Source organism: Chrysochloris asiatica, unplaced genomic scaffold (genome assembly GCF_000296735.1).
Source record: "Chrysochloris asiatica unplaced genomic scaffold, ChrAsi1.0 scaffold00325, whole genome shotgun sequence".
In the NCBI taxonomy this organism is placed as follows: Eukaryota; Metazoa; Chordata; class Mammalia; order Afrosoricida; family Chrysochloridae; genus Chrysochloris; species Chrysochloris asiatica.
This window is the reverse complement of record NW_006408843.1, coordinates 2,420,864-2,432,095: the sequence shown is the minus strand read 5'-3', so window position 1 is coordinate 2,432,095 and position 11,232 is coordinate 2,420,864. Positions and strand designations below refer to the sequence as shown.

Below are 11,232 nucleotides of genomic sequence, written 5' to 3'. Positions count from 1 at the left end.
ACTATTAAAGTCAGTGATGAGGTAATTGAAGAATTCTACCAACTTCTTCATTCTGAAAATGTCCAAAAATGCAATCAAGATGCATTCATAATTATTGGTGATTGGAATGGCAAAGTTCGAAACAAAGAGGAAGTATCAGTAGGTATCAGTAGTTGGAAAAAATGTCTTGGTGATAGAAACAATACTGGAGATTGCTTAATAAAAATTTGCATGACTGATGACTTATTCATCACAAATACCTTTTATCATCAATGTAAATGGCTACTGTAGATCTGGACCTTAGCGGATTGAATACACAGGAATCAAGTTGGCTATATCTGGCCCCGCTGAGCCCTTAGCCCCAGACTCTGTCCAAACTAAGTGAACAAGCTAGGGACTGCAAGAGTCAAATATCAGAAACCACCTGACCCAGCAGTGGACTCCCTAGAGCTGACCACTTCTCACCTCCAGTATGGATGCTGGTAGCCAGGAGACCTGAGCTCAGGAAGGACACTGGGCATCAGGATTCTACACCCACCAGACAAGTGGGACCCAGGGACCCTGATCCTATTTCTTGGCATGTGGCTTCCAGAGTGAATGCTTTCTTTCCCAGAAGGCACTGGCTTCATCAAGACTGCAGACTATCTTTTAGGCCCTCTGGGAACCTGGCATTGGTCAGGTTTGGAAGTACTGTTCACAGGAGGAGAGTATTAATCATACTGAATACAGTCAAAGGGCACCAAGTGGATACTTGGCTGCCCTTCAGGTCATCATCACATCTAAAAGTCAAAGGAGAATCCCTGGTCCAGGTCAATCAGCATCATCTGGCATAAGTAGGCAAACGATCATGTATGCCACTAACGTTCAGAATGGCTGTACACTGTCTACTTGACTATCCCAGTTCTGTGGCCCTGTCTGAATTCCATATTCCCACTGACTGATTTTAGAGTCACTTCGCAACCCCAGTCATTTCTGTGGTGATATACTGGGTTCCCAAGTAGCCCCAAATAAAAGTGGTGGTGTTCTTAAAAAAAAAAAAAAGCATGTTTATTGTGTTTGAGATCATACATCAGGTGCTCTCTGAGCTACAAAGGGTAAAAGGAAATCCTCTCATTACAAACTTACAAATATAAAGGGTAAAATGTTTTCACAACAGCATGTACCACAGACTCAGAAATAGATCTGGATTTAATACAAATGACATAATTCCTAGTCATCTACAGCTACTTTTATAACTTCATACAGATAATAAATTAGGCTAAAATGCACTATAATATTTGGTAGACTTCAGGACCAGTATCCTTAGTACATCACAAAATACATTTTGATATCCCAAAGAAGCAAGACTTGCAAGTAGGAGTTTTAAACATAACTAATCTACAGCTACAAAGTTCTACTCTTGATAGTATTTACCTTTTAGGGAATCTCCCAGTCTCCAAAGGATAAAAGCAGAGAGTAGAATCAGTATAACATATACACAGAAGTCCGTATTGTAAAGGCTATAAAGATTTGCAGCACATAAGAAGATGCCTTCTGCTCCTTCACACTGCATACAAATTATGGGAATTGTGTTGCATATCTCTTGGTCTACTGTCTGGATAGCCTGTCATACTCTGCTCTGTTGGTCAAATTCTGAGTGGCTATGCTTCCAACCAAAGGATCCGCAGGATTGCAATCTGTCAAAAGTGAACAGATAGACAGCAAAACCTTTGAAATAGTCAAAGCAGGACTCCAACTATCTTTAAGGATGTCCAGACAGATGACTCCCTGACTGTTGATATTGCAGTAATAAATTCTGATGCGGAAAGCAACCTTTGGTGCCTTAAATGGATAATCTGATGAAAATGTGATGTCCAGAAAAAACACACCAACTTCACATACAGAACCTGGTGGATCAAGTATAGTTGATCTCCATTCATATAAGTTGTCTCTTTTAGGCCCAGCACTGCAGTTAGGAGGAGGATCAAGGGTGATTTCTGAATTCTGAATTCTTTTAGCACTAGTGGATAATTTAGCAGTGGTTTTGCTAAACAGTTTGGTGTTTTTCTTCTCCTGGGTGGCAGAAGGTTTTCCTTCTTCTTGTTCTTCAGGCTCTGGAGAGGCTGGGTCTCACTGGTCTGCATCTCGCTGAAATGATGAAGAAGCACAATACTATCAGTCAAAATAAAGCCAAGGGCTAACTGTGGAACAGACCATCATTTGCTCATATGCAAGTTAAGACTGAAACTGAAGAAAATGGTAACAAGTCCAAGATATTCACATTATGACCTTGACTATTTCCCATCTGAATTTTTAAAATATCTCAAGAAAAGATCTAGAGAATATCTCAAGAATATATTTGAACATATAATAACTATAGACCAGAAGAGTTGTGGGATGACATCAAGCACATCATACAGGAAGAAAGCAAAAGATCATTTAAAAGACAGGAAAAAAAGAAAGACCAAAATGAATTACAGAAGAGACTCTGAAACTTAATCTTGAATGTACAGATGCTAAAGCAATGGAAGAAATGATGATATAAAAGAGCTGAACAGGAAATATCAAAGGGTGGCATGAAAACAAAGTAAATTATTATAATGAAATGTGATGACTTGGAATCAGAAAACCAAAACAGAAGAACATGCTCAACATGTCTCAAGCTGAAAATTACTGAAGAAAAACTCCAAACCTCAACTTACAGTACTGGAGGATTCTACAGGCAAAATATTTTCTTATGCAGAAAGTATCAAAAGAAGACGGAAGGACAATGTGCCCTTTGATAGTTTAAATTATAATATATTCCTGAGGGGTTTTTTTTTGTGTTTTTTTTGCCCATACCCTTACCCCCCAAAAAAACAAAACAAAACAAAAGCAAAAACAGAGAGAATGGAAGCAAACACTGTTGAAAGATGATGCACGGAGGAAATTGTAATCATTGCAATGAAATGATGGTGCAAAGGCAATGTTTTCCATGTAAACTATCACTCAGTTCACAATTTTTTTTTTTTTAAAAGAAAGAAAACAGAAGGAATACACAGAAATTGTTTTTTAAATTCCAAACTAAGCAAGCATGTTTAACATAACAACCTGCTACTCAATCAACTTACTTAACACTTGTTCTAATTCATTTACCTATATTTTGTCTTCACATGACTGTAACAGAGGTTTCACTTGTATTTGGAGTATAGTCTGCCCAACTGATAACACTAGTGAAGTCCCATTGGCTGTTTTTTCCCTCTTAATTCCAGACAAAGTCAATGAAGACTTACAACAACTCAAGAAGACTCAATTAACTGTCCTTTGTCTTCAGCTAGACAGGGACTGAAACCCAAGACCTAAAGAAAAGAAAAGCTATGAAGAGGGAACCAGAGCAGAATTCCTTCTTGTCAGGCCTTAGTTTTCTGAAAATACAAACACACACAAGCAAACCAATTACTGATGAATTTACTCTGACTCTTAGTGACTCCATATGTATCAAAGCAGAATTGTGTTCCTTAGGGTTTGGTTTTCAATGACAGTTACCTTTCAAAAGTAGTTTGCTACGACTGTCTTCTGAGGTATCTCTGGGTGGATTTTAACTGCTCACTTTTCAGTTTGTAACTGAGTTGTTTAACAATTTTGCCACCAGTTAAATTAAAAACTGCCTAAAAAACATAAGCAGACATAAGTGGCCATCCAAGGTGAAACTACTGTTCTCACCCTGTCCAGAGGAAAAGAGGCTGATGAAAATCTAAGACACAAGGAAACCATTGTCCAATGGACAAATGGGCCATGTGACCATCAGTCTCAGTGATCCTAAGACCAGAAGAACTAGATTGTGCCCAGTCAACACTACCAACAGCTCTGAAAGAAATCACATTAGAATAAAATAATGAACACACTGAGATCAGGGTCAAACAGCACTTCTCATCATCTCTAGAAAAATGGGTTCTCAAAAAATATATGGTGAATACAGAAATGAATGGAAGGTTTCTATGTTAAGATATTCACAAGTAGCTCAAATATTTCTTAAGTTGTTTTCTTTATGTCTTATTTCCAGGTAATTAATGAAGAGGATGATTTGGAAACAGATTTCTACAAGGATTTAATTTCTCTTGAAAATGATGACAATAAAAAAGGTGTCTATTCGGGTCAATACAAGGACTCTTTTTCTGTACCAATTTTCTACTCCTCCAAGACAAGTCAAAGTGTCAACCATAGATCAGCCTTCAGACAAGCTGTTAAAGCATCCTACAAAAAAGTAATAAAAATGATTCCTAATATTTATATTCTTTCGTGAAAATTAATAGCAATTAAAACATTGATGCAATTATATCAATACATCAAATCAGTAGGGTTTCTATCAAATCTTAATTTTTGTATATTTAAGTTATATTCCACTTCAAAAATTTCAGAGGTAACATATACAACGTTTCATCCTCATGTAATTTGGTTGTGTTTATATTTGTTGTGGTTGTTAGGTGCCATCAAGTCAGCACAGACTCATAGAGACACTATGCAAAATAGAAGAAACCCTGTGGAGCCCTCTGCCAAACTCACAATCACTGTTACTCTTGAGTCCAATGCTTCTGCCACTTTGATAATCCATCTCACTGGGGGATTTTCTTTATCAAGCATGATGTTCTTCTCCCAGGACTTGTCTCAGCTGATAGTATGTCTGAAGTATGAGAGACAAAGTCTGGCCATCCTGGTTTCCAAGAAGCATTCTGGCTGTACTTCTTCCAACACAGATTGGTTTGTTCCTTTGGCAGTCCATGATATTTTTGTTTTCCTCCAACACCATAATTCAAATGCCTCAATTCACCTACAGTTTTCCTTATTCACTGTCCAACTTTCACATGCATATGAGGTCACTGAAAATATCATGGCTTGGGTCAGGTGTACCTTAGTCCTCAAACTGACATCTTTGCTCTTGAAGACTTTAAAGAGGTCTTGTGTGGCAAACTTGCCCAGTGCACTGTGTCATTTGATTTCTTGATTGCTGCTTTCATGAGTGAGGGTTGGTGGTTGCCTTGAGCAAAATGAAGTCTTTGATTACTTCATTCATTTCTTCATTTATTTATGTTATTTTTTGGTCCATTGGTGAGGATTTTTGTTTTCTTTACATTGAGATGTAATCCATAGTAAAGACTGTGGTCTTTGATCTTCATTTGTATTTTAAGTCCACTTTGCTTTCAGCAAGCAAATTGTATCATCTGCATATCGGAGGTTGTTGAGGAGTCTTACCCCATCCTGATGCCGTGTTCTTCTGCATATAATCCAGGTTCTGTACTTGTGTGCTCAGCATGCAGACTGAATGAGTATGGTGAAAGAATACAATCCTGGCACACATCTTTCTTAATTATAAACCATTCAGTGTTCCTTTTTTTGTCTGAAAAACTGTTTCTTGGTCTATTTACAGGTTTCTCTTGAGCAAAATTAAATGTTCTGGGATAATTATTCTCTGAAATGTTGTCTGGTAGCTTGTCATGATCCACACAATCTAAAGCTTTTTCATAGTCAATAAAGCACAGATAAACATCTTTCTGGTATTCTCTGTTTTAGGCCAAGATTCATCTGACGTCAGTAATGACACCCGTCATTCCACATCCAACTTGCACCTCTGGCAGTTCTCTGGCAATGTGCTATTGAATCTGTTCTTGAACTATCTTTAGCAAAATTTTACTTGAATGAGGTATTAATGGTATTGTCTAATGGTTTCCACATTCTGTTGGGTCACCTTTCTTTGGACTGGGCACAAATATGAATCTCTTACAGTCAGTTGGCCAGGTACCTATCTTCCAAATTTCTTGGCATAGATGAGTGTGTGCCTTTAGTGCCATATCAGTTTGTTGCAATATTTCAATTTGTATTTGATCAATTCCTGGTGCCTTGTTCTTTGCCAGTGACTTCAATGCACCTTGGGCTTCTTACACCAGTTTCATTGGCTTTTGATCATAAGCTACCTTTTGAAATGGTTGAACATTGACCATTTCTTTTTGCTACAGTCACTCTGTGTATTCCTTCCATATTCTTTTGATGCTTTTGGCACCATTCAGTAATTTTCCCATAGAATCCTTCAATATTTCAAGTCAAGACTTGATTTTTTTTTTCAGTTTCCTCATCTTGAGAAATGCTGAGCATGTTATCCCTTTTGATTTTTTAATTTCAAGTCTATGCACATATTATTATAATATTTGACTTTGTCTTCTCAAGCTGTCCTTCAAAATTTTCTATTCAGTTTTTTTTACCTCATTATTTCTTACATTTGCTTTAGCATCTCCATGCTGGAAAGCAAGCTTCAGAGTCTCCTCTGGCACCTATTTTGGTATTTTCCTTCTTGTCTTCTTAATAACCATTTGCTTTCTTCCTGTATGGTACATTTGATGTCATCTCACAACTCTCTGGTCTTTAGTTCCTAATGTATCAAATCTGTTCTTCATATGATCTCTTAACTCAGGTATGTATTTAAGCTCTTGTGGACTTGTTTTAATTTTCTTCAGCTTTAGCCTGCACTTACATGTGAGCAATTGATTGTTCCACTGTCTACCTCTGGTCTTAATTTGACCACTGATATGAAGCTTTACCACCACCCCTCTCCACAGATGTAGTCAATTTTTTTTAATGTGTATTCCATCTGGTGAGGTTCATTTGTATGGTAGGATTTTTTGTTGTTTTAAAAACATTTTTTGTGATGAAGAGATCACTGGTCTTACAAAATTCTGTCATGCAATATCTAGTATCATTACTATCACCTAGACCATATTTTCTGACTACTGATCCTTCCTCTTTGTTTCCAACATTTATATCCTAATTGTCAGTAATTATCAATACATCTTCATTGCATGTTTGATCAATTTCAGACTGAAGAAGTTGGTAGAGTTCTTTAATTTTATTATCACTGGCTTTAGTGTTTGGTGTGTATATTTGAATAGTGGTTTTATTAAGTGATCTTCCTTGTAGGCATATGGATATTATCCTAGCACAGATAGAGTTGTACTTCAAGATAGATCTTGAAATATCTCTTTGATGATTTATGTGACATCATGCCTCTTCAATTTGTCTTTCCCGGCATAGTAAACGATGTAGTTGTCTAAATCAAAACGGTCAATTTGAGATAGCTTACTGTTGTTGTTGTTGTTGTTAGGTGCCATCAAGTTGGTACCAACCCATAGCAACCTTATGCACAACAGAAAGAAAAACTGCCTGATCCTGGGCCATCCTCACTACTGTTGCCACACTTGAGCCCACTTTGCCTATCCATCTCATTGGGGGTCTTCCTCTTTTCTTCTGACCCTCCACCTTACCAAACATGATACCCTTCTCCAGTGACTGCTCCCTTCTGACAATATGTCCAAAGTATGAGAGACAAAGTTTGGTCATCTTGTCTTCTAAGGAGCACTCTGGCTGCACTTCTTCCAAAACAGATCTATTGGTTCTTTTGTCAGCTCATGACACTTTCAATATTCTCCTTCAACACCATAACTCAAAGGCAACAATTCTTCTACAGTCTTCCTTTTTCACTGTGCAGCTTTCACACGCACATGAGGTTACTGAAAATACCATGGCTTGGATCAGACGCACCTTAGTCCTCAAGCTGACATATTTGCTCTTCAACACTTCAAAAGGTCTCGTGCAGCAGATTTGCCTAGTGCAATACGTCATTTGATTTCTTGACTGCTGCTTCCGTGAGTGTTGATAGTTGACCCAAGAAGAGTGATGTCCTTGACAACTTCAATCTTTTCTCCATTGATAAGAATGTTGTTTATTGGTCCAGTGGTGAGGATTTTTGTGTTCTTGACATTGAGATATAATCCATACCAAAGTTACCTTACTATTGCCTAGAATATCAATGTTTACAAAAGGGGAGCAGAGAAAAGGAAAATAGAGGATAAATGAGGATAAATTTCAAACCTTGGGATTATGTTCGCATCCTTTTGTGCTAGCAGTCATTTTGTGCCGTAATTATAGCATAAAGGAAGATAACTGTTCAATAATTTATATCTACATTAAAATATTTCTGTTAAAATGCTTCTTACTCCCTTACTATTTATTACTCAAGCACTACAATCTGCTAAAATGGAGAAATCAGATAAAGTAATTTTTTTTCCTTAAATTTAGGACATATGAATGCACTAAAAAAAGCTGACTGGTTATGAAAAAGGATAATCAAAAGGAATTAGATCTTAAATATAATACAGACAATCAAAAATTCTACAAAGCATTTCTATTCAGTACACATGGGTTTCCCTTGAGTCTAATAATTTTGATGGCAACTAAGAACAGCAATCTAAAATTATCCTGACAAGATATGACAAGTATATTTAATTATTTCTTCATATAGGTGGACAAGGAAAAAAAATATTTTTGTCTCATTTTTACTCCTAAGAATGTAGAATCATATTAATTGTAGTTGAAAGGGGTATGAAGTATTTTACTACCTGGCACACACCCCTCATCTTATCATGTGAATATTAAGGTCTAAAAAATTAAGTGCTTTTTTCCAGTTTGAAACAAAATTGCACTATGAAATTCAGTTGCATAACTCCCAGTTGAAATTTTCCAGAATCCTTTCTCAATGATCTGCATTATCAAGGTCTTTTATATAAACACTCAGGAGGGACACAGTCAGGATCTGCAATCAAGAGAGAAAGACTTATCATTGCTGTCTTCGTTGGTGGAAAATGTTTGTTCTTCTCAGTCACACAGTCTACATTACTGAGATAATATTATGTGTTGAACATTCTGAAAATACCAAGGAGAGTTACTGGAAAGTAGAGTTCTAATTTTACATATGAGAAGATGCAATAGAAAGTTAAAATTGTAACATTGTGGTAGGAATGAAGCTAATGATAAATTGATGACATTTAAATATTTGATTCCTCAAGCATTTATTATGTTAATTATCTTTGTTTCCCTTCCATTTAGGATTCTAATTTTATTAGGATCCATAAAGCAATCAAAGTCTTAAACTTTACAATGAAGAGTAGAGATTTGCAGCTTTCTGATGTCTTTTTAAAAGCACTTAACCATCTGCCACTGGAATACAATTTTGCTTTGTATAGCCGGATATTTGATGAATTTGGGACTCACTATTTCACCTCTGGATCACTGGGTGGTGTGTATGATCTCCTATATCAATTTAGCAGTGAAGAACTAAAGAACTCAGGTATGCTTTCTCTAGCCTCAATTTTATAACTGGTTTTATAACAGATATTTTTCTGCCTGTATTGTTATGTCATTTTTTTAAAAGCCCAGTTATTATGGATTTGACTCTAACTCATGGTGATTCCATGTGTGTCGTAATAGAACTGTGTTCCATAGAGTTTTCATTGACTAAATTTTCAGAAGTAAGTCACAAGTTCTCTCTTCTAACATGCCTCTGTGTAGACTTGAAATGCCAATCTTCTACAGGTGGTAACCTAGGACATTAACTATTTATGTCACCTAGGGACTCTATTGATGTTATTTAGGTCCTGCTTTATTTCCAAGATGATATGGACAATTCACTACATACATATTTGAGTGAATGCAATGAAAACAGAAAATTAGGACCAAAAAAGATGAAAGCATAAATATGTGATTGAACATCAGATTTGTTTCTGAGTTACTTGGCATCTGGTAACATTATAAGCTAGCTATCACTAGTTGTCTAAAATGTTTCCATGCCAGTACCTAAAGGGGAACAAAGTATTTCCTGGAATTAAATTTACTTATGGACACCTGGTATGGTGCTGTAGGATCAGCAATGGACTGTGATTCAAACCAGGTTGGTGGTTCAAACCTACCAGCTACTCTTCAGGGTCGTATGAGTTGGAATACACTCTACAACACTTAACAATAACAACAATAAATTTACTTATAACATTTTTGTTGTAGATAATATGTACATAAAACTATTATTTTATAGCAAATCAAAGGAGCTGGAGTATATGAGAAGAATGCGACATCAGAATATGCTTATGACACTTTTCTTGCTGAAATCAAAGAGAACTTGAAGCATTAGAAATGAAGACAAAAATTACAACCTTCAGTATGGATTATATTTAAATGTAAAGAAAACATGCTCACAGCTGGACCATTAAACAATATCATGACAAACAGAAAAAAAGATTGAAGTTTTGAAGGATTTTGTTTTACATGGATATACAACCAAATGCTCATGGAAAAAGCAGTTAAAAAAATGATGTTTTGGATAATATCCATGCATTTACAGGGAAGACTAGTTAATACCACTATTATTCAAATTTATGCAACAACCATTAAAGTCAGTGAGGATGAAACCAAAGAATTCTACCAACTTCTACAGTCTGAAATTGATCAAACACGCAATCAAGATTTATGGATCATTACTGGTGATTGGAATGCAAAAGGTAGGAACAAATAGAAAGAATCAATAGTTGGAAAATATGGTTTTGGTGATAGAAATATGCTGGAGATTGCATGATAGAATTCTGCAAAATCAATGATTTATTCATTTCAAATACCTTCTTTATACAACATAAGAGACGACTATACACATGGACCTCACCGGATGGAATACATAGAAATCAAATTGACTGCATCTGTAGAAAGAAATGAAGTAAAAGCTCTATATCATCAATCAAATCAAGGCCAGGGGCATAGTGTGAAACAGACCATCAATTGCTCATATGCAAATGCAAACAGAAACTGAAGAAAATGAAAACAAGTCCACAAAAGACAAAATATGACCTTGAATATATCCCACCTGAATTTAGAGATCATCTGAAAAACAGATTTGATACCTTAAACACTAAAGACCAAAGACCAGAAGAGTTGTGGTATGACATCAAGAACATCATGCAGGAAGACAGCAAAAAGCCATTAAGAAGATAAGAAAGAATGAAAAGGTTAATATGGATGTCAGAAGAGACTCTGAAACTTGCTCTCCAGCTTAGACATGGTAAAGCAAATGGAAGAAATGAGGAGATCCAAGTGCTGAACAGAAAATTTCAAAGATAAGCTCGAGAAGATAAAGCCAAGTATTATAACAAGTGTGCAAAGATCTGGAATGAGAAAACCAAAAAGGAAGAACACGCTCAACATTTCTCAAGCTGGGGGAACTGAAGAAAAAATTCAAGCCTTAACTTTCATTATTGAAGGATTCTTTGAACAAATTATTGAATGATGCAGAAAGCACCTAAAGAAAATGGAAGGAATACACAGAGTCACTGCACCAAAAGGAAATGGTTGATGTTTAACCGTTTCAAGAGGTAGCATAGGATCAAGAGCCAACGATATTGAAGGAGGAAGTCCAAGGTGCATTGAAGG

General features: G+C 36.2%; 1 protein-coding gene and 1 pseudogene across 1 annotated transcript in view; one reads left to right on the top strand and one right to left on the bottom strand.

Moving 5' to 3' along the window:
* The window catches only part of C6 (complement component 6), a 190,146-nt gene that overhangs the window by 82,051 nt on the left and 96,863 nt on the right, over positions 1–11,232 (top strand). Inside the window, exons 6-7 of the mRNA XM_006875400.1 lie at positions 4,001–4,201; positions 8,869–9,109. Coding sequence (XP_006875462.1) covers positions 4,001–4,201; positions 8,869–9,109 — 442 coding nt within the window. The remainder of the gene's footprint in view (positions 1–4,000; positions 4,202–8,868; positions 9,110–11,232) is intronic.
* Positions 1,537–3,711, bottom strand: LOC102817476 (annotated as a pseudogene).